Source organism: Trichomycterus rosablanca, chromosome 2 (assembly GCF_030014385.1).
Source record: "Trichomycterus rosablanca isolate fTriRos1 chromosome 2, fTriRos1.hap1, whole genome shotgun sequence".
Taxonomy (NCBI): domain Eukaryota; kingdom Metazoa; phylum Chordata; class Actinopteri; order Siluriformes; family Trichomycteridae; genus Trichomycterus; species Trichomycterus rosablanca.
The window spans coordinates 29,088,167-29,113,074 of NC_085989.1; the positions used below are offsets into that span (position 1 = coordinate 29,088,167).

The 24,908-nt window shown below is 36.8% G+C and overlaps 1 protein-coding gene across 1 annotated transcript; it reads left to right on the forward strand.

Moving 5' to 3' along the window:
* The first annotated feature begins 178 nt into the window (after positions 1-178).
* Positions 179-16,483, forward strand: pdk4 (pyruvate dehydrogenase kinase, isozyme 4). Its single transcript, XM_063013987.1, has 11 exons — positions 179-722; positions 3,583-3,724; positions 7,830-7,901; positions 8,012-8,196; positions 8,625-8,714; positions 10,360-10,437; positions 11,304-11,380; positions 14,496-14,594; positions 14,692-14,802; positions 15,142-15,255; positions 15,724-16,483. Exons 1-11 carry the CDS (start codon positions 605-607, stop codon positions 15,895-15,897), a joined length of 1,260 nt encoding a protein of 419 aa, XP_062870057.1. The 5' UTR covers positions 179-604; the 3' UTR covers positions 15,898-16,483.
* The last annotated feature ends 8,425 nt before the right edge of the window (positions 16,484-24,908 follow it).

Genomic DNA, 24,908 nt, shown 5'->3' on the forward strand with positions numbered 1-24,908 from the left:
TTTGTTTATTGTTTGTTTATAGTCTGTTCTGTATGTAGCGCTATATACAGAAACATTGTGTACTAGTTCCAGTTCTGATCTGACCTTTGTTCTAATTCGCAAGTGCGCATGCGCAGGGTGGAGGTTTACGTTTTAGATAGATAGCTGAAAAAACACAAATCTCAAAACAGCTAGAGGCGTCTGTGTTCACATCAGCGGGTTATTCAGGCATGGTTTATTGTTGTGACGGAGAGGAGGATTACAGTACTCCCTCCTTTTCGTTCAGCTGGTCAGTAGAAAAAAGCAATGTTAAGCAGAACAAAACATCAGTGGAAGAGAGAATGTACTGTGTCGGATTGTACTGCTGTAACTGGTGTAAACAGACCTGAGAGGCAACGGGAGCATAGCGGGGCGCTTATCCACTGCATGTTTATTTATGTACAATGAGCTCTTATTGCCCTATAGACTCATTCATTTACTGTTATTAATAGGAAATTAGACTTATGGGTCTGTAATAGTTTGCTACTTGCAGTTTTGCATTTTCAACATTGCCAGCTTGTGAATGCTGGTGATCAACAGCACTCGGGTCACCTCAAGTTAACTTGGATTTGACTCTGAAGTCAACATGAAGTTCGCTCACGTTTTACTGAAGAACACTACAAGGTTAAACATACCGAAACAAGTGGACAGGTTTTCTAAATTCTCTCCTTCACCGCTTTCAATGAAGCAGTTTATAGACTTTGGTAAGTTTTTATTTTACTATTTTATTTTAATGTTGTTTACTTCAATACAAGCAGCATTAGCTTGGACAGCTAGCTGCATGCTGACCATACACTCTGCTGCTGTAATATTGCCAGTTCTTCTAGTGAATGTGATCATTCAGTATTGTCCAGTGCACTTAAGCTTCCATGTCTTGTTTTTGCTAGTTTGAAATAAAAAAAAATGTTATTTACAAAAGAAGCATAACCTCTGTTATGTCGTGTTTTTGTGTAGAAAGAGACAAATATTCGAATATGGAGCAAAAGATACATTCTTGCCATAACGATATTGTGGCATCTTAAAAATACCACTTCCATCTGTTTTCCGTTCTCTTTTGTCTTAGAGTCACTGTCTGTGAGAAATTTGGCATGTTCCACACGTCAGCATACGTTTTCTCCCACCTAAACATGCAGGAGTTGGATTTGCTTCTCTTAAATCATACCTACAGTTGCAATCAAAAATATTCAAACCCCCTCACCTTAAAAGTTATGGGGATGTGTACAAAATTAAATGAAAATATACAACGAGTCTCAGTGAACAGAGAAAGAATATGTATTTATACACATAAGCAATTTTGATAACATAATTCTGTCATAGATTTTGAGTTTAAATGAAAAACATCTAGTTGAAATATGTCCATGTGCATTATTATTCAGCCCCAAGACAATACAGTACTTTTGCATTTATAACATTTAATAAGTGATTTCAATAATTTCAAATCTCAGCAAAGATTTTCTGTGGGATTTAAATCTGGAGACTGAGAAGGTCACTCCAGGATATTCAAAGATTCCTTAACCAAGCTTTGGTTGACTTGGAAGTGTGCTTGGGATCAGTATCTTGCTGAAAAGTCAGATTATCACCAAGGTTCAATATTATCACAGAAGGCATAGAACTGTGTTCCAGAACTCTGCAGGCCTATCCCAATCCCTTCTGGCTCATTTTTGTCCTTCCTTTCTGTGGCTTTTGGTCAAGAGTGCATGCTTCTTGGAGTTGAGAAGTCCATGAAGTCCTTGGCTGTTATGTGATCTTCTTATGGCTGTCAATAACACATTTGTCCCAGCCTTTGTCAGGTCATCCTGTAAGTCGTTTGCAGTAAACACAGGGAGTTTTCTTTGTTGTTCTAATAAGAATGCCTCAGGATTAAATTTAAGATTTTCCTCCATGGAAATGCAGGTTTGCTGGCACTTGTAGAAAATATGGAACAAAATCTTACAATGTAACCACTGCTCCATAAACTCAGCAAAATTCTTAAAATACTGAGGATGGCAGAGGATAATGTGTATTGTATAAACACTGTGGTTTTTTTTCATTGATGGAATAAGTGATTAACTATCATTTCAAATACTTGCAATGCCATAGCAGCTAGCTCAAATGCTAATAGATATGAGAATATGTTTGTTTTGTTTTTTTAATGGGTGTTGTTCTCTTTTTCCCCAATTAAGAATGCCATTTTTGCATTTTAAATAGTATTTTATTTTTGCCAATGAGTATCTTATTGACAGCATAACAGTGTATTTAATATTAGTGGTAAAATAATGGTAAAAGTACTGGATTAGTAATCAGAAGGTTGCTGGTTTAAGCCCCACCACCAACAAGTTGCCTTTGTTGGCCCCTGAGCAAGGCCTCTAATTCTCAATTGCGTGAGTTGTATTCAGTCAAAATTGCAAAAGTGTATAAAAGTGTCAGCTGCTTTTGTAAATGTGAGTGTGAAAATATCAGCATTGTGCTAAACTTGTAAACTAAACGTATTTATCACAAAAACTCAGAAGATGCAGATAAAAAGAAAAAAATTGTCAGGATTTAATTATACTTGGTAAAAGGAAACGTACATTTTTTAAAATATTTGCTCTGACTTTTACTGGAGCAAAGAAGTAAATTTCTGCTCTGCATGCACTATACACTGCACAGCTGGAACTGCTTGGCATTATAGTTCTATGCCCCCTAAGTAGCCAGAGGTGGGCAAAACCCACGTTTTGCTTCACTGCAATGTGAATGTTATGGCTAAAAACAATTTCCTCAAAAATTATTGGTCTTCCTTTTTAATCTAGGTTCTGATCCGGTAAATTGCAGAGTCCGTCTATCTGGGATTTTATCTCTGGTTGTATTCACACATAATCCTTTACAGGTAAATTACTGGTGAATACTGTGATAAAATGCATGTTTGAAAGTGGAAAGTCACGCTTGTCCAATCAGGGCTGGATTATCTTTCTCCAAAGAATAAAGATATATATTTTGTCAAGACAAGTGTTGATTGGTAATCCTAGCTTGTTTGGGTTTACAGAGGAGCTGCCATACACACCTTCAAATTCTGTCTGACAGCATTGTGCTTAATCTAAAACTAAAACTACCTCATGATGAATAAGTTTAAGGGTTGGTGAGATGGTAGTATGTAATGTAAAGTTTAAAAATTCCCCAGGTGGGAGAAAGAATACCCTAGGTAAATATCCAGATATGTGCATAAAAACGTAGATAACACAAATGTGTGTGCTTGCGTAGATGATGCTGTGATAACTACAAGTAATTTTTGTCTACAATTTATGTAAACCAATATTTTATTTATTTTTCATGCTTCCAGGCTTTGCTACTTCTTTCTTTAATCAGTATTTTATCTTTACTCTTTATTTGTTTCTCTATTACTTCTACTACAATGCAAAAACAAATCTATTTGTTGTCTGGGACTTGATAAACATTTGTGCTGAGTAGTGCTGAGTAAGCACTAGTAATGAACTGAATGGCAACATTACATGTTGTGCTTCTCCTGTTGCATCTGTATCTGTACTGCAGTATTTGTATAGTAATGTTACGGTAATGTTCTCCATTTTTTGTCTTTTATTGCTTTTCTAGGTTCTGCCAATGCCTGTGAAAAGACCTCCTTTATATTTCTTCGTCAGGAGCTTCCTGTCAGACTGGCCAACATTATGAAGGAGATAGACTTGCTCCCTGACAAGCTCATTGGCACGCCTTCCGTGCAACTCCTGCACAGCTGGTAAGCCCTTGTATTTCAGTGGTTCTCAGGTGCCCACTGTGCTGTGTGTCATTTTAGGCTAAAGCTCAGAATGATGTTTACATAATGAGTACCAGACTGCCAAAGACTTCACGACTAATGTTTAATCTTAAGACATGTGCGCATATGTCCACATGATAGACTTAACTAGTTCCATAAGAGATTAATGTGGTGAGGTGAGAGTGATAATAAAACACTATTATTCAAAACAAATATGACTATGCAATGGTGTTTTTAAATGCTCTGAATAAACATCATCAGACAGTATATGACGTCATTGTCCGGCACTAACTGGAAGTAATTTTAATTGTTTTTAAAGGAATAATATAGTATTTCTCTTTAGCCACTACTTGCCATTGCCTTCTGTTATTAGCATTTTAAACACTGTCCCAACTTTACTTGTATCGATTATATTCATTTGAAATAAACAGTTGGGAACCTCTGCATTATACTCAAATGACATCTAACAAAACTTCCCCCTTTGTTCAGAAGGTTTTTTATGAATCTGGTTCAGGCTTTATGTTCTCAACTTTAGTCACACCCGTAGTATATTGGAACACATTGGTTCTTCTTACAAACTGGCATAATCGAGTGAAAATGTGCCAAGCTCTAACACTGGCACCTTAAACCAAAAACATTGGATAAATTCTGTTTTGTAAACACAAGAAAATGCAGCATAGTGGCCTTTTAAGAACTTTAATTGTATACTGTTTAGCAGATATCATAATATTTACATTTAGAGTAATTATAAATTTAAAACTAGCAATGTGCATTGTGTTACCATATAAAATGTGGTAACATGCTACTGGCTGTCATGTGACATGATACTTATCTTCTCAGTGCACAATAAGGACCAATCTCTTATTGTTTGCATTTATCTTTGGTTAGTCACTTGTATACTGCTCTGAAGAGCCTGAATTAACCTTGCTAAGCATTAGTATTTTGTTTAAAATATGTTTTTAACAGCCCTAAAGTCAGTGTTTACTAAAACTTGCTGTAGTGCTGTAACTACTAGATATGGACAGTATTTTTATATTAAACCTACCCTTGCCCCAAATTAATCCTTTTGTACCTTTGTTGTTTCAGCAGAATTTTGCTTATCTGTTATAATTGTTGATTCAGAGCCCAAGGCTTATTTGACCTCATGTTGTCCCTGTGGTGCATTGCATCATGCTAAGTGGGTGCTGTAGATAATAATGGGTCATTATTTAAATTGGCTTTTTGGTGTTGAATAGTACAGCAAGTAAATACATATTGTATCTGTTTCAAGAAATTAATTTTAGGGATGTCTCGATCCGATCTTGAAGATCGGAATCGGGGCCGATCAAGGCATTTTTTAACTGATCGGTCCTAAGCCGATCCTTTGTTTTACGTCAGCATGTCCGCTGTGTGGAAATACTTTAAATTGGAAAGTGAAACAAGTCCAACAGTGAAGTGTAATGTCTGCAATGTGAGCGTTTCACGAGGCGGTAGGAGCAGAGCTGCGTTCATTACTGTAGAATTTTACTATTTATATTGTGTATCAAGGATCACACCCGTTTACAAAACAATAACTTTTAATCCGAGTATGAAAACTTCAGGACCATAACATACAGCTTTTACGAGTTTACGTGTTACAAGACTGAACGACATCTCAGTATCAAGCACTTTGATTGGCTTAGTTATGTAACCGAGCGTGGTAGTGATGCACTTGCTTAATAAAGAAATACTGTAAATACACGGTATATTTACAAATTGCGGGGAGCATAACACTTTATTAACTTCTTCTGTTACGGTACCGAATAGCGGACAGCTAGAGTCATCGTGTTAGCCAAGCACGCTATTCCATGCACTATGGAAGCCCCAAAGGGTCAAAACACACTTCATTTTGAGTGTTCTAGTTTTACTACTACAATGCTGCACTAAGTTTGTTTAGTTTTATTTTGTAAAAATAAAAGAACATTAAGCAATAGCTTGGATGCAGGCAATTTTTTTTGTAAAAAAATTTTCTACAGCACTGCAGAGCTATTCAGTTGTTAAACATATACACTGGATTAATTTGAATAACTGTAATGTACTTGAAGTGTGTACTGTGTGAACAGTATTATCTAGTTCTTATCTAGACAATATCTATAAAATACAAGTATCGGTTTGAGACTCGGTATCGGATCGGGATCAAAATTAGGGATCGGGATCTGGAACAAAAAAACGTGATCGGGACATCTCTAATAATTTTACATTTAGGGCACTTAGCAGATGCTTTTATCCAATGTGACTTACAATTATTAAAGGTTAACTCAACAGTGGCAACCTGGCTGTGGGGCTTGAATGAGTAACCATCAGATTACCAGTCTTGTACTTAAGACTTTAGCAACCACTGCCCTATTGTTCAGTTATATAAAAGGAATTAGCTGCTTCCAATGTTATGACAACAAGACTAATTGATATTTTAACAGGATTGTGCTACTGTGCTCAAAGCTAGATTTTTTAAGATATGGTTTGATAAGTTTGGTGTGGAGGAACCCATGTGGCCTGCACATAGCCCTGACCTCAAACCCACTGTGAGTGGGATGGAACAAAAACAACTGTGTAGAAAATACTTTTAAATAGCCAATATAATCAGTAATACCTTGATGTAAAATCTACTTTTGTTACCTTGTAATGGTGGTATACAGATAATAGATGCAAGAAATAATAGGGAATCTTGGAAGGGTTGAAACTAAGTGTGATAGTGATAATTTATGTTTTGATATATATTTAATGGGTGCTAGGATGATTTTAAATTCAGCAAAGACCTCTAGTATACACTTGTGTGTAAGAAGCCAAAAGCTTCTAAGAAAAAGATCAGACATGGGTGATTTATATATCAAACGTTTACATTTTGTTAATGAATGTACAAGAAGACTGTAGCTTATTTCTTCCAATAGTTCACTGCAGCAACTAGCAGTGATGAGCACATGGTGGCACAGGTCTCAGGAGTGCATTTTCTTAGGTTTTGATCCTTAAATAATCCTTAAATGACTGATGGTCCTTCAAGACAAGTCAGCCCAGTGTCACATCTATTCCGGTACTGCAGTTGCTGATGAAGCATTTCCTAATGTAAGCTAGCACTTCCTTAACAAAGGTTAGAAGGTTACGACAATGCAGTGCAAGAATTGTCTGTTTATTACACTAATGCTTTTGGCAGCCCTGGTCAATATTAAACAATTTATATCTTATGGCTTAATAAATGTTTTGTAATGTTAGAAGCAGTGGTTTTGTTTTTGTTTAATAATGGTTATTTTCTTTGGATTCTTGACCAGAGTTTAAACTTTGAGTCATGAATACCAGTGTAGCACATTCTTGTTTATTTTATAGCTTGAACTCAAAGAATAGTGAAAAGCTAAGAATTTATAGGGACATGTTTACCACTGTATTACATCACATTTCCTTGTAACAGTGTTCTGTAATTGTCTGGGAACTGAGAACACCACTTCATGTTGAAAAGAAAATAATTTTCTGTTTGACAACACAGCTGCTCAACAGTATGCTCTCCATTTTGGTATACTGTGCTTCATGATGCATCACAGAATTTAAATGTGAGGTCTTGAATGCAGGCTGGCAGTCTAGCAAAAACTCTCTCATACTATGAAGCCATGCTCTTTAAACACGTGCATATGGCTTGGTACTGTTGTCTATTTCCAAAATGAGTATGTGCCTCTCAGCATCAACTGTGCATTTACAAAAGTCACCCATGTTATTAACAATAGAATTCCTTTAATGATATATGCATGTATACATGTGCACAGTACATGAAATTGCATTTCGTCACATATCCAAGCTTGATTTGAAGCTGGGATCAGAGTACACCCTTCCATACCATGACAAAAGCTGGCTTTTTGCATTGGTAACAATTGATATTGTCCTTTTCTTCTTTGTCCTTCTTTGGCTGTATACAACTGTACTACCTCATAAGCCAAAAATGTGAAAAATATTGCACTGGCATGGCTAATCTGATCTTTTGAGTAATTAACCATTTACAACCTATATTTTATTTATATTTTTCATTGTGTGTCTCCTGTTAAAGATTCAGTTCACTCTAAGCAATTAGATTTTCTTTGTAATTTAGGTATGCACAGAGTCTAATAGAGATTGTGGACTTTTTGGAAAGAGATCCTGATGACAAAAAGGTCTGGTCAAAGTAAGTTGTAAAAAAAGATTTAAATTCCCTTCATTTTAAACTACATTTGCTAATGAAATAGTGACTCAGACATAAGCATGCTCTATTTACCACAATGCATGTGCAATCAGGTTTACAGAGACCCTGATCAATGTGAGGAACAGGCACAATAATGTGGTACCCACAATGGCTCAGGGGTTGCTGGAGTACAAGGAGGCTTTTGGCGTGGATCCAGTGACCAATCAGAACATCCAGTACTTCTTGGACCGCTTCTACATGAGCCGCATCTCGACCCGCATGCTCATGAACCAGCATAGTGAGTAATTGAGCTGAGTTGAGTTTTTTAACAGATGCTTTGTAAGCGTTTATATTCCTTTTTGCTTGACGAATGCATTATGGATTTAAAATACTTCCTTATAAGAATGCAAATTTAGCTACTTTCTTTTAACTAATAATCAACTGTTATTAGTCAACAGCTTACGTCACTCTCAATTCAAATCTAAAATGTCAGCTGCTGGAAATGAAATGAAATTGCTTTTTTAACTGTTGACATTAACCGACCAATGAGTTCTACATGGGCTGTTGATTAACTGGTTACTTGTTAACATCTCTAACATGTAATGATTGTCCCTAACCTCTTGTTTTGCTGCACTTTGCTTTTCATTCGTTTACATAGACTGTCTAAATATTTACACTGTTGTCTGTAAAACGTGCCCACAAACATGTCTCATGTTTTATCTTTAGCACTTATCTTCAGTGGCACTACAAACCCTGCCCACCCGAAGCATATTGGCAGTATCGATCCAAACTGTGATGTCACTGAGGTAGTAAGAGGTAATGAGCCATTAAGTTGGAACGTGTGTTAAAATGATATCCATTATCATGTTCTCCAGGATTAAGTACACAGTCAGTGTGCAGTACTTTTAAGACCTCTGATAAAATTGAATTGCATAAGATTCAAAGATTCAATGAAATTTGTGTTTTACATGAATACATGAGAGGTAGTGATAAAGATTTTAAAAACATTTAAAAAAGCTTATTTTAAGGAAATAATCGTTGTGATTGTCAATCCAACATGAAGGGCATGGAAAACACAAACAAGACTTTGAACTTTGTCATCAATTCAGGATGATGTATGCCTAGAAATTTGACAGATATTGTAGAATATTTAGGCTTACTAGGCTGACTTGCAAAAAGTTGTTTTACATGTTCAATATTTTTCTGATTAAATTTTTTGCTATTTTAACTTTTTTTCTTTTTTTTTTTTTTACTTTTTACTGACCTGACAAACTGGACTTTAATTTACATTTTAGTGCAATTTTACATAGTTTGTTGACTATACTGTAAAAGTAACTGTAGTCAAACATAATTTAAAGGTCACCTAAGTCAAGCAAAAAAAGGCGATGTTTAAAGAGAAGAAAAATGGAAGAAAAGAAACTGTTTGTCAGGTATTACATGGAGAAAACCTTTATATATTAATGCAAGTTATAAAGGGAGTTTTTTTGGGTTTGTATCACTGTAGCAGTGGCAGCAGCACTGCAGCCACTGTCAGCCAAGAAGGTGTATCTATTCTTTTAACAGACAGTCTGCTATAGAAATGGAAACTCTGATCTGCCTTTTCTGTCCTAAAGCAGAGCATAGTTCATATAGCAGTGAGTTTTAAATGTAAAAAGTTTTTTAGTTATTGTTATTATTATTATTTGGTACACATCTGGTATGTACATTGATTATTTTAGAAGCTGCAGCTACCATACAGATGAACTTTGTTTCTATTCAGTTACTGACTATAGCCCTCTTTTGTTATGTGCACTGTCACCCCTCTGTACTCCATTTATCAGTCAAAAGACAACCATAGAACCCCACTGACCAGATTTTACTGGGTAGTGGAACATTCTCAGCAATGCAATGACACTTACATGCTATATAGAAGTGTGCATTGATCTGGTATGAGTGTATCAGGTGTATCATGTTGTTGGGATTTTTAAATACTGTTTAAACTTACTGGCCTGTTTATGAAGAACACATACACTAATAGCATTTGTTCTATGGGCTCAGTTAGAAACAAGAGCTGTATTCTTTTCTACAATGTGTGTTAATCTTCTTCTAGTCTTTTGTTATCTGGGTGAGGATATGCAGTAAGCTGCTAAAACCATGTAGCAAGTAAATACATCTTACATTTAGGCAAATATATTCTAAATTTTTCATTAAGATTGTTAAATAAATATTGTAATTATTGGTTGTACATATGTTTAATAGGTACAATATTTGCCAGTTAAATGAGGTTTTTTTTTAAATCAAAATATAGTTAAACTTTCTAGACATATGTTAAATTAATTCTATATATGTAAATGTATTTTATTTTGCCTTTATTGAAGTTGTTGCACTTGCTAAGATAATTACTGTGTGCAATTAAGTGGTGTAAGTTATTGGGTCTAAATGCTAAAAAAAAGTGTTGTTTTTTTTGTTTGTTTTTCGGCAGATGCATATGATACCTCAAGGATGTTGTGTGAGCAGTATTACCTGACCTCTCCAGAAGTGGAAATCGAGTCAGTAAACTGTGAGCAAGTCCCTTTTCTCTTAATCTAATCTTTGCATTTAGTCTTTTTTTCTCTCATGGTGATTGGTGTTTTGTATGCTGGGTTGGTAGTGATTTTTAAAAAGCTTTAAAAAAACAGAATTAGTTCCAGAGGTGTGTTTGCTGTAATAAGTGTTTTATTATTTAATATTATTTATTGCACTTGAGTGGTGCAGCAGTCTATTACTTCAGCCAACCATGGCTGAGAACCAGGTTTAAGTCTTAGCGGTGCTATTGTCTGGCTGGGCATCTACACAGACATGATTGTTGATGTCTGAGAAGGATGATGGCCGAAGCCTTGCGTTGCATTGGTGCCCTGCCATGTCTACTATAAAATATTGATTATATGGGTGCTGCTGTCTTTAGATCCTGGGGCTTTTCCTAAAAACATTTGGCTGATTTGCTACAACAAAACAAGAAATTTCTGAAAAAAATGCACAGATACTTTGCTACAACAAAACAAGAAATTTCTGAAAAAAATGCACAGATACTAAATTTGCTAATCAAAAATGCTACTATTAGTAGATGTTAGTGTATTTGGTAAAATGATTGGCAGCTGAGACTAGCTAGTTACGCATTTTTTAATATTACACCCCTCAGTATGCAGTTACATTTTACTTAATTTAGCCTTTGCTCATGTTTTAGCAGTTATTAGCATATGTCAAGCTCAAAGAGCAGCACTTTCAGCTGCTAGTCAGCTGTGTTATTTATAGGTAACAAATCAGACAACACACAGTGCACAAGGTACAACTGCAGTTGCTACACAGCAGCTTACTATACATTACACCAGCAAGCACATCATGTTGTGGGCATGTAAATCTATGATGTTTTCTGGCCTTTTGTTGCAGCTAAAGAACCCAGTCAGCCTGTTACTATTGTCTATGTGCCCTCTCATCTTTATCACATGCTGTTTGAGCTATTTAAGGTACAGTAACTTTGTGCATATATAGTGTATTTTGATTGAAAATGCATGACTGTAGACAGCTGGAGAGTTTATAAAAGTAAAAATGAAATTGTACAGGGCTTCTGCCATTTTTGCTGATTGCCATGGTTATCTATATAATCAATAGACAGATTCCAGTATTAATGTAGTCTTGGGATCTGTTCACATAATGCATAGGTAGGTATAGTGCATATGAAATTTGCATAGGCAGGTATAGTAACCTAGAAACCCTTTATAGGAAAAAAAATTTAGTAATTTTGTTTTAATTAAAAAGTAATTTAATTCTAAGTAAATTTGTTTTTCAATCTAAAAAGGAGAAATAAGTTGAAGAAAAAGCATACATTGCACATTACTTGTTGTACAACATTAGATTGTCATTTCAAAACAAACTGCAGTTTTGAGATCATAACTACTGTAGGTAAATTAAGACAGAAACTATTTACAGTGTATCACAAAAGTGAGTACACCCCTCACATTTCTGCAAATATTTCATTATATCTTTTTATGGGACAACACTATAGACATGAAACTTGGATATAACTTAGAGTAGTCAGTGTACAGCTTGTATAGCAGTGTAGATTTACTGTCTTCTGAAAATAACTCAACACACAGCCATTAATGTCTAAATAGCTGGCAACATAAGTGAGTACACCCCACAGTGAACATGTCCAAATTGTGCCCAAATGTGTCGTTGTCCCTCCCTGGTGTCATGTGTCAAGGTCCCAGGTGTGAATGGGGAGCAGGGCTGTTAAATTTGGTGTTTTGGGTACAATTCTCTCATACTGGCCACTGGATATTCAACATGGCACCTCATGGCAAAGAACTCTCTGAGGATGTGAGAAATAGAATTGTTGCTCTCCACAAAGATGGCCTGGGCTATAAGAAGATTGCTAACACCCTGAAACTGAGCTACAGCATGGTGGCCAAGGTCATACAGCGGTTTTCCAGGACATGTTCCACTCTGAACAGGCTTCGCCAGGGTCGACCAAAGAAGTTGAGTCCACGTGTTCGGCGTCATATCCAGAGGTTGGCTTTAAAAAATAGACACATGAGTGCTGCCGGCATTGCTGCAGAGGTTGAAGACGTGGGAGGTCAGCCTGTCAGTGCTCAGACCATACGCCGCACACTGCATCAACTCGGTCTGCATGGTCGTCATCCCAGAAGGAAGCTGACGCACAAGAAAGCCCGCAAACAGTTTGCTGAAGACAAGCAGTCCAAGAACATGGATTACTGGAATGCCCTGTGGTCTGACGAGACCAAGATAAACTTGTTTGGCTCAGATGGTGTCCAGCATGTGTGGCGGCGCCCTGGTGAGAAGTACCAAGACAACTGTATCTTGCCTACAGTCAAGTATGGTGGTGGTAGCATCATGGTCTTGGGCTGCATGAGTGTTGCTGGCACTGGGGAGCTGCAGTTCATTGAGGGAAACATGAATTCCAACATGTACTGTGACATTCTGAAACAGAGCATGATCCCCTCCCTTCGAAAACTGCCTTGCTGAGGAAGCTGAAGGTAAAGGTGATGGACTAAACCCAATTGAGCACCTGTGGCGCATCCTCAAGTGGAAGGTGGAGGAGTTCAAGGTGTCTAACATCCACCAGCTCCGTGATGTCATCATGGAGGAGTGGAAGAGGATTCCAGTAGCAACCTGTGCAGCTCTGGTGAATTCCATGCCCAGGAGGGTTAAGGCAGTGCTGGATAATAATGGTGGTCACACAAAATATTGACACTTTGGGCACAATTTGGACATGTTCACTGTGGGGTGTACTCACTTATGTTGCCAGCTATTTAGACATTAATGGCTGTGTGTTGAGTTATTTTCAGAAGACAGTAAATCTACACTGCTATACAAGTTGTACACTGACTACTCTAAGTTATATCCAAGTTTCATGTCTATAGTGTTGTCCCATGAAAAGATATAATGAAATATTTGCAGAAATGTGAGGGGTGTACTCACTTTTGTGATACACTGTAAATACCATGTGATAAGAAACACTTCTGGGCAAAAGTATGTGAATATATTTGAATGTATATATATTGTTTTAATGACCCAGGGTCACATGAAGGGGAATATGTGTTCACATGGTTCAGTATTCAAATGTTTTATAAATTAACATAATAAAGCAAACATAGCACAGTGATACCCACCTCTGGGAAAACTGTAATTTTGTGATGATTCTGACACTGATTTAGACTCAACAGTTAAGTTCAAAATACAAAACCTATTCCCAGAAAAGTTGGGGCGTTTTGTAAAACACAATAAAAGGGACGAAATTAAAGTGAAATGTTTATAGAACATTCAAGTTACAGTGTTCTACAATAAGCAGGTGAATTGGTAACCTGTGAGGGAATTATGACTGTGTTTAAAAGGAGGATCCACCAAAGGCGCAGTCTGTACAAGTAGATTGGTCATTTGATTGACAATTCTCTCACAAAGTTTAACACAGTCAGTTTAAAAAGAACATTTCTCAGTGCAAAACTGCAAACAATTTAATGTTTTACCATTTACTGTACGTAATATTGTAAAAAGATTAAAGTAATCTGGAGAGATCCCAGTCCATGTAAGGCAAAGCCAGAAACCGCTGTTGGAAGTGCTTGACCTTTGAGCTCTCAAACAACATTGCATGAGAAACTGTCATGCTACTGTGATAAATATAGCCACATGGGCTTGGTAGTACTTGAGAAACTCTATTTAAAGAACTAAATGTAGTGATAGTTTTTTAAATTAAAAAAAAATTTAATTAAATGTAAATTCGTTTTCCAATTAGAATATTACTAATTGCACAGATTTAAATTGCCCTTTCAAAACAAATCGAAGTATTAAGTTGGAGATACTTCAAAATACCATTGTCATTTAACATTTTACAAAACATCCCAACTTTCTAAAAATGGGGTTTGTAGAGTATAAGATTATTACCTCTCACATTTTTTGCATTTTTGATTCATATTTTTAAAAAATGTTGTTTAGATAATTCATTACTATTTGTCTGATAAAACGGTTATCTGAATAGTAAAAATTTGTCGTATTTGTCATATATTCTTCTAATGTTTGTGTTTTTACATTATTACTAATACATTTGTCTTTTCTGCTTAACAGAATTCAATGAGAGCTACTGTGGAAACCCATGAAGACAGCACTCATCTTCCACCCATTAAAGTTAGGATTTCTCTGGGTTCAGAAGACCTGACCATAAAGGTTGGTTTTCATAAGACTGTCATAATGGTGCATGCAAATGTAAATAGCTAGTAATAATGAGGTTTATTTTTATTTAAATGATTAATTATAATTATAGATGTCAGACAGAGGAGGAGGTGTACCCCTTAGGAAAATTGAGCGTCTCTTCAGTTATATGTATTCCACAGCACCAAGCCCAATAATGGACACTGCCCGCAATGCCCCTCTGGTAAGATGAGGCTCACTTACTAGATCATGTTAGAGAACATTTGACAAAACTAAACTTTGGCTAAAAAAGAATGTATATATAGATTTTTTGAAAAGTATTTAATACCTATGGCCCAAAATGGTGATCAGCTCTGCAATAAATAATCATTGTGATTAAAGATTAAACAATCTAAAGGATGTACTTAATGATACATGTGTTGTCATGGCTACACATATACATGTTAACTACACTGCTTTTTAGAGGTTCTTAGTGTAAAATCTGGATTATTAGAAAAGTTACAAAAAGTTGTCCGTCAGTCATTTGAACTTTGTTTAAATTGTAATTTTCTGGTGCCTGCAGGCTGGCTTTGGTTATGGGCTTCCCATTTCACGCCTCTACGCCAGGTACTTCCAGGGAGACCTGCAGCTCTATTCCATGGAGGGATATGGCACATCAGCTGTCATTTATTTTAAGGTACACTGCTGCATGCACCTCACTGTGATGGTGTAAATGTGCCAAATATTCTACACCAATTAATGGTGTAAATATACCAAATATTTTAATCACCGGGCTAAAATCCAGGTGTCAAATTACAGAGTCAAATAGTTTGTGAGCATTTTTCTTCCCACTAAACATACCAAACAATTTAGCTGGTTACACATTTTTGAAATATTGGACTGATTATTACAAACACTGCAATGTCAGATTTCCACATTTCCTAGACTGCCTTCATAATGCTGACTCAGGCACTTCCCATTTTACCTTGTCTTGATTCTAGCAAGCTGGATAATGGATAATGTGACTTGCCTTCAGGATATAGAAATATGCTGATTACTGCCAAAATCCCATAATGGTTGGGTAATTAGTGTGTGTGCTGTGATTTTCACAGAAAAAAAACTTAACTGCATTTCATCTGTCCTTTTTTTTCTATATGGCCTTCAGGCATTATCTTCTGAATCAGTGGAAAGACTGCCAGTTTTTAACCGATCGGCTTTAAGGCATTACCAGACAAGCATGGAGGCAGACGACTGGAGCAATCCGAGCAGTGACCCCAAGAAACTGGGAAAATATGATTATAGTGATTCAGAGGTGAGAAGTGAAGGCAGGCTCAAATGATGGAATAAAAGAATACTAAAGAACTGAGAGCCAACAGATATCAAATAATCTTAAGCTGGTTGTTTCTCATTATTACAGTGTTCAAAAGGGCATTTGGTTTTAAGCCTTACTGTATGACCATGTATTTTATTTTCAGTACATAAGCTTAGTTCTCTTTGAATTATTGGCTTAACTCAATGAAGTGTTTAGATTGCTATTAGGAGTTCTTCTCTGTTTGTCTTGGAATTGTATTCAAATAGGATAATAGTCAGAATTAGGACTGATAAAAGATAAAATTTGATTTGTGTTTCTTCCAAAGCATCTGCTGAGCTTGAATTCTCAGTGAGAGGATTTTTCTAAACTTAAGCATGTGTCCCCAAGACCCCTTAAAAACAAAAGTCCAAGCAGGGGAAAGGTAATACATTTTAGTGATATTTAAAATATGTTTAGCTGCTAGCAGAGGTTCTCAATGACATAATCAGAAGGAGGTCAAGAACCAGTACACATCAGAATAAATCAAATATGGGATTGATTTTAATATTATTTTATTTTTTTCTTTTAATTAATAAAAAGAGTATGGCTATAATAATAGCTCATGCAAAAGCTATTTATGACAATACAACAAAATGCTACTGTTAAATGTTTAATGCGTTAAGATGAGTAATGAAAATCTGTGATATTGGCAACTAAATAATTTAAAACAAAATACAAATTTTGCTTCAAATTCTGGGAGTAGAAATAAGGTTGCCACATATTAAAAATATATATTCAAGTACATAGGATGCCAAATTGTTTTATTGATTAGAACATGAATTTCTATTTACTATTAAACACTCCATTTTGATGGCATTCATTACAAGTTTAAAATATAAATTTAATTATTTTTAATTTAATATATATAATTAATTAAATATAATTTTTCAGACCAAGATGAATCATTTCAGAACTTTTTCCACTTTGATTGTGACCTACAATCTGTACAATTCAATTGAAAAACAAAGTGATTTTTTTGGGGTAGGTTGGGGGATAGCACAGTGGTGGCCTACAATAATGTAGTTGCATAAATATGCACACCCTTAAACAAATACTTTGTTGAAGCTAAAATTGACTGATTGCAAAGAAAACTGAAAAAACATACCCAAAGCACAATGCTGCCACCACCATGCTTCACTGTGGGTACGGTGTTCTTCCATGTTGTTTTTGCACCAAACATACTTTTTGGAATTATGACTAAATAGCTCACCCTTGGTCACATTAGACCATAACACATTCTTTCACATGCTTTTGGCAGACTTTGTGTAGGTTTTTGCAAAATGTAGCCTGGCTTTGATGTTTTTCTTACCACCCTACACGACAGCCTAGACTTATGAAGAATATGTCACATGAAGTACACAAAGAGTATTTGCCAGAAGTTCCTGAAGCTCCTTTAATGCTGCTGTAGGCCCCTTGGCAGCCTCCTGGACTAGTTTTCTTCTTGTATTTTCATTAGTTTTAGAGGGACGTCCAGTTCTTGTTAATGTCAGTGTTGGGCCTTATTTTTTTCACTTGTTGATGAAAGCCTTCCCTGTGTTCCACGGTATATGTACACCCTTCTCCAGACCGATACATTTCAACAATGAGATCCCTCATACTTTGTAAGCTCTTTGTGGACCATGGCTTTTGCTGTAAGATGTAGCTAAGGTAATGTCAGGAAAATACTTCTAGAAGAGCTGAACTTTATATGGGGGTCACTTTAATTGATGACAGGTACTGACTACTATTAACATGAGTTTGAATGTGATTGGTTAATTCTAAACACTGAACAATGAAATTGTACAGATAGGTCACATTAAAGGTGGAAATAAATCTGAAATTATTTATCTTGGTCTGATTTTCACATTACAAAAAGCTGGCATTTTAACAGGGGCGTGTTGACTTTTTAAATTCAATGTATATACATGTACATACCTGTAATGTGTGAACAAATTTATAAAAAAACAGTCAGATTTCAGCTACTTTTCATGGATCAGAAAAAATGTACATTAAAAAGATAAACAATTCATTCATACAGTAATAGTAAAAAAGAGCAATATTACTTCAGTTTAAGGTTAGCGTCTTCCTTCAATTCTTCCCAATCTTTTAAAGAGCTTTTGGAATCCCACAGTAATATTTGCATGTATTTCCTATTCTTCCTTTTATTTTTGTCCATTCAAAAGCTCTGAGGTTGCACACGTTTGCACTTAACTGTACACATAGGCTGGCTGTGGCGTGCAGTTATAATTGATTGGAATCAATGTGTTCAGGATTAACAATGGATGGGAATTTCACTGCTGGGCTTGACACTAATTGTTCATGTTGAGAGGCTTACAAATAAGTGCCAAAACAAATATGCTGGGAGTGCTTTTATATCATTTTAGATTTTCAGTAATGTGAACATTTTGTTGCTGTTTATTTAGATTTCATTTTGATAACCTGGGATTAACATACAAATCTTTTTGGGACTGACGGGCTGTCATTTAAATAACAGATATGGGTCAATTTTAAATGTGACCTGTCAAGGCAGAACATCTGAGCAAGAAGCCTTAGAATAGAATTAAGCAATACAACTTTAATGTGAACATAAAAATAGTTCTTTTTTATAATGTAATTAAGTGTAAATCTGTGAATGTGGCCAGCTTAACTTGTATATAATGTTTATTAAGAAGAAACTGGTTTTGCTATGAGCCAAAACATTAGGACCCACCCTCTTAATGTGCCACAGGGACAAACTTGACAAACTACTTATCTGGTGTCAGGTCTTTACCAGCAGGTCCTACAACAGTCCATCCTGGTGCCACATCTAGTGTGGGTAAACAATGCACACATGCCTGGCCGTTCATGTGATCTTGGAGAAAACAGGATTTGTCTGACCAGTAAAGCTTCTTTAGTGGTTTCAGTGTCCAGTTCTGATGCCTGCATGTCCATTACAGTTGCTTTCGACAGTGTTAGGGACTTTGACTGGCCTGAAACTATGCAGCCCCATGCACGGAAGGGTTTGATGTATTGTGTGTTGTGACAGGTCCCCTAAGTAACAGTATTAAAATTATCAGCAGTATGTCACACTAGCCCTTCTGTTGGTTCATAACAGATGTTGTAGCCTTCATGTCTTCTGGCATCAATGAGTTTTGGCACCCAACATCATATTGATGGTTCATGGCTTGTCCCTACTTGGACTGTCAGTGGGTACTCATTACAACCTGTTAGCACTTCTTGCTGTTTTCAAGATAATTAGCCCAGTCACTAGCAATAATGATTTAAGTCATTCAGGCCGGTCATATCTGCTGCATTCAGCATATGTATGTACTACGAGTAATTACCATCAGCCCAACATTTAATACAGTGGGGCCAAAAAGTATTTAGTCAGCCACTGATTGTGCAAGTTCTCCTACTTAGAAAGATGAGAGAGGTCTGTAATTTTCATCATACGTACACTTCAACTATGAGAGACAAAATGAGAAAAAAAAATCCAGGAAATCACATTGTAGGATTTTTAAAGAATTTATTTGTAAATTATGGTGGAAAAAAAGTATTTGGTCAATAACAAAAGTTCAACTCAATACTTTGTAACATGACCTTTGTTGGCAATGACAGAGGTCAAACGTTTCCTGTAAGTCTTCACCAGGTTTGCACACACTGTAGCTGGTATATTGGCCCATTCCTCCATGCAGATCTCCTCTAGAGCAGTGATGTTTTGGGGCTGTCGCTGGGCAACACGGACTTTCAACTCCCTCCACAAATTTTCTATGGGGTTGAGGTCTGGAGACTGGCTAGGCCACTCCAGGACCTTGAAATGCTTTTTACGGAGCCACTCCTTCGTTCTCCGAGCGGTGTGTTTGGGATCATTGTCATGCTGGAAGACCCAGCCACGTTCCATCTTCAATGCTCTCACTGATGGTTTTGGCTTAAAATCTCACGATACATGGCCCCGTTCATTCTTCCCTTAACACGGATCAGTCGTCCTGTCCCCTTTGCAGAAAAACAGCCCCAAAGCATGATGTTTCCACCCCCATGCTTCACAGTAGGTATGGTGTTCAACTCAGCATTCTTCTTCCTCCAAACACGACGAGTTGAGTTTTTACCAAAAGGTTCCATTTTGGTTTCATCTGACCACATGATATTCTCCCAATCCTCTTCTGGATCATCCATATGCTCTCTGGCAAACTTCAGACGGGCCTGGACATGTACTGGCTTAAGCAGGGGGACACGCCTGGCACTGCAGGATTTGAGTCCCTCTCGGCGTAGTGTGTTACTGATGGTAGCCTTTGTTACTTTGGTCCCAGCTCTCTGCAGGTCATTCATCAGGTCCCCCCGTGTAGTTCTGGGATTTTTGCTCACCGTTCTCATGATCATTTTGACCCCACGGGATGAGATCTTGCGTGGGGCCCAAGATCGAGGGAGATTATCAATGGTCTTGTATGTCTTCCATTTTCTTACAATTGCTCCCACAGTTGATTTATTCACACCAACCTGCTTGCCTATTGTAGATTCACTCTTCCCAGCCTGGTGCAGGTCTACAATTTTCTTCCTGGTGTCCTTTGACAGCTCTTTGGTCTTGGCCATGGTTGAGTTTGGAGTCTGACTGTTTGAGGCTGTGGACAGGTGTCTTTTATACAGATAACGAGGTCAAACAGGTGCCATTAATACAGGTAACGAGTGGAGGACAGAAGAGCTTCTTAAAGAAGAAGTTACAGGTCTGTGAGAGCCAGAAATCCTGCTTGTTTGTGGGTGACCAAATACTTTTCCACCATAATTTACAAATAAATTCTTTAAAAATCCTACAATGTGATTTCCTGGATTTTCTTTCTCATTTTGTCTCTCATAGTTGAAGTGTACCTATGATGAAAATTACAGACCGCTCTCATCTTTCTAAGTAGGAGAACTTACACAATCAGTGGCTGACTAAATACTTTTTGGCCCCACTGTATATCCCTGACGCTGACACCAGTAATTGTTACAAAATAAGCATTGCAATGCACAAGTTTGGGGGTGGCTCTAGTGTTTTGGTGTATGTGTGTAATCAACATATAGAGCAGGCCAGAGAAACATTAACTAGAATAATGTAGTTTTCACCACCATACAAAAAGTGACGTACAGTGTGTGGGCCAGGTCTAATATAAAGTATTATATCGTCACTGTTAGCACAGGAAATATGCAAGAATCTGACCTGTTTTTGTGTTAAACTTTAGTGAGTGGTACACTCTGGTGTGTGGTCAGTATGACCAAGCTTTATGAAGCTGTTCCCACTAATTTAATAGCATCTTTTTATTACTTGAATTTTATCAGATGTCAAAAGGCCTATGGTTTTATTTAGCAAGAATTAAATATTAATTCAATTCTTCAAACAGTGACTATTTTTATTCAATCTGAACCAACATAGAATTCCAATTTATATGACGTTTGTTAGATAATGTTTGTTGTGCATGTATCACCTGGATTTTTTTCTCTTTGGTAATGAATGGTGTTAAAAGAAAGTGATGCTTAAGCAATTTTAAGGGATCTGCAGTGTAATGGTTGCTTTTCTTCAAGGAACATTAATCAAATGCTTTTATCAATCTGACATGTCAGTGGAAAGCTTTTTTTTTCTTTGCCTTGTACTGATGTGCTGTTGCCAACCTGTTTTTTTAAATGCTTTTTAGTTGGCTTTGCATTTGCTTTGTACAGAGATCAAAGAGCAATTGTAGTCAGCCTCAGATGTTGATTGTATTTGCACACTACAGCGTGTCATTATAACCTGGAACTGTTGGCTGTTTTAATGTTCTGTTCATCCACTTATACCTCACCAGCTCTATTTATAGTCTTGAAAATGTGACACAAGGCAGGAACAGTAACTGTTAGAGCAGATTGTCTGTATAGGATCACTTTTGTTTTGTAAACCACTTAACCACATTTTGCACATGCAGTGCTTTCTGACTTTGAAGAAAGCTAGCCTGTACCACTGTGTTTTAATTCAGTCATAAAATAAATGAATGAAGAGAATACTTTGTGATACCTTATTTTGTCTACCTAAATGGATAACTTGCACATAATCATAATATGCATGTCTTGGTTTTAGGCAAGTATGTGAACAGTTGTATTTAATACAATGGTAGAACCTCTTTTATTAACCTCTTTCAATTCATGTCAATTCATTTCATGTCATTTATGTTCTACTACTGCTTTATCCCAGTCAGGGTTGCAGGCTTTCCCAGAATCACTGTAACACACAGGACGACAATCCATTACTGGGACTTGGCTAGGCATAACCACTTATGTCTGTATATAGACACCCACCCGACTGATGGCACTGCTTGGGATACAAACCCTGGATCCTGGTGGTAATTTACCCAGAGTGGAACAGCCATTGCTCTCTACTCTACTTCAGAGGGGACCTAAAATAATAATAGTCAGCAGGTCTAATATTTATTTTATTTATTTATAAATTGACAATCAATTGGAATGTGGAGGGTTTAATTAAAGAAGCCCCTTTGTCTCTTTAGAGACATGCTGGTAAGAATGCTAGTAATTTGTGGTCCAGCTATACATTTACAGAGCAATAGTAATTCAGTATGACCAGTTTCAAATGACAGTAAAATTGACCAATCATATTTTTCCCTCTAAGTAAGTAGGCTTTGTTATCGCTAATTTTATGACAAGTTCCGCCTGCTGTGCCAGCTGATTTTATTCTAGCCACTAGCTAACATTGTTTGCGTAATCTGAAGGTGTATTTGTGGAAATGGCTATTACACAGAATTACAATTATGTAATGAGGTAGCATTCTTTGTGCATCTTGTGTGTTCGAGTGCATTTGTCTCATGAGCTGTGGTTTTATGTATGCCTGCAATTTGTTTTTTCTTAATGTATAAAGAAAGTGTTTGTTCACATTAGTAGATCTATTTGGAGAGAAACAGTTGTTGCCTTTGAATAGACAGTGAACCCTGACAACCCAACCTCTGATCTCATCCCATAAATTAGAACTTGACTTGACTTGAAGTTGTTCCACAAATGCAAATACTGCTTATTTTATTTTGGACCATAATTTGTGTCAAATTGTAACTTCTGTGTGAAAATTGTAATTGTAAGATCAGGCCAAATTTTAAATGAAAATATTTGTGAATATTAAAGGTCTCTCAAACTTTTTGGGATGTTAAGATCTCAATTCTTAAAATTTTTACCTAATTATAAAAACTGCTTTTACTAAACATATATGTGGTTCACTGTTTTACTGTGGTGTACTATAAACTTTTTGCTGTGTCATCCTTTCACATCCCTTCACGTCTGTTTCCAAGAGTGCAGACTCCTGGTATGCAGCCAATGTGTACTCCTGGATCTGAGTCACATGCAGGAACACACTGTTCTCTTTACTGCTCGCCTGACACATTCGTCACAAATACTCTCAGCACAGTGTCATTTAGGTTGTGGGTCACTGCATGCATGACCTTTTACTTTCTAATATCAAGTAACCATTCTCAAAACTTTGTCATGCTTTGTCTTTAAATGTTTCCGTTAGAAATAGAGCATGCATGCCAATTTATTCAGGTTTCAGGTTTTTATACACTGATCAGCCATAGCATTAAAACCACCTCCTTGTTTCTACACTCACTGTCCATTTTATCAGCTTCACTTACCATACTTACCATATAGAAGCACTTTGTAGTTCTACAATTACTGACTGTAGTCCAGCTGTTTCTCTGCATGCTTTGTCTGCAACCCTTTCATGTTGTTTTTCAATGGTCAGGACCCCCACAGGACCACCATAGAGCAGGTATTATTTGGGTGATGGATCATTCTCAGTACTGCAGTGACACTGACATAGTGGTGGTGTGTTAGTGTGTGTTGTGCTGGTATGAGTGGATAAGACACAGCAGCGCTGATGGAGTTTTTAAATACCTCACTGTCACTGCTGGACTAAGAATAGTCCACCAACCAAAAACATCCAGCCAACAGCGCCCCGTGGGCAGCGCCTGTGACCACTGATGAAGGTCTAGAAGATGACCAACTCAAACAGCAGCAATAGATGAGCGATTGTCTCTGACTTTACATCTACAAAGAGGACCAACTAGGTAGGAGTGTCTAATAGAGTGGACAGTGAGTGGACACAGCGCTGCTGTGTCTGATCCACTCATACCAGCACAACACACACACACCACCACCATGTCAGTGTCACTGCAGTGCTGAGAATGATCCACCACCTAAATGATACCTGCTTTGTGGTGGTCCTGTGGGGGTCCTGAAAGTATGTAGAGAAACAGATGGATTACAGTCAGTAATTGTAGAACTACAAAGTGTTTCTATATGGTAAGTATGGTAAGTGAAGCTGATAAAATAGACAGTGAGTGTAGAAACAAGTTTTTTTTAAATGTTATGTGTCAGACATTCAAGTGTTGGGTGTTTTGATTGTACGGTTACAATTGTTTTTGTTCTGCTGTGTACATGAGTGAATGGGAATGATTATTGGCCTCTAATTTCTTCCAGACGAGACTGTGTGGGTAATTGATAACATACACTCTTCCACATGCAAACATGCACCACTCTGACCTGTGAGAAAAGTCATGAAAGTCAGCAGCAGGGAGAGTAGCATGCTTTCATGAACAACAACGTCAGTTACATTAACAACAAAGTCTACAATCAGCATAAACCAAGCTGAAAAACCTCCAACATCTGCTCAAACAGATCAAAACCATAAGGACTTAGCAGCAACCTCATGGGTGAATGGAAAGCAAGCATATATTAGCTGTATGGTGAATGATAAATGAAAAATGTTGATACATTATGCACAAGGTGAGAACTAGAACTTACATTATTTGCTTATTTTAATACCCAAATAATATGTATTTTATTAGGATGCACTAAATCAGTAAATGTACAAACATTTAGGCGTTCTTTCATGTGATGTTCAGTTGTTATTTTTGTAATAATCTCATATCTTTTGTTATCTCAAGTGTTTCATAGGAACACTTCTGGTACTTCCATTCATACGGGTGTTAAGTATACACTTACTGACTGCTGCCCATCTGTACCCCATTTATTAAGCAAAA

Excerpts from the sequence above, each read along its gene's own strand:
- pdk4 (XM_063013987.1), top strand. The coding sequence starts at position 605 with ATGAAGTTCGCTCACGTTTTACTGAAGAACACTACAAGGTTAAACATA. Across the intron at positions 723-3,582 it reads GAAGCAGTTTATAGACTTTG|GTTCTGCCAATGCCTGTGAA; the intron begins GTAAGTTTTTAT and ends TTGCTTTTCTAG. Across the intron at positions 7,902-8,011 it reads GACAAAAAGGTCTGGTCAAA|GTTTACAGAGACCCTGATCA; the intron begins GTAAGTTGTAAA and ends ATGTGCAATCAG.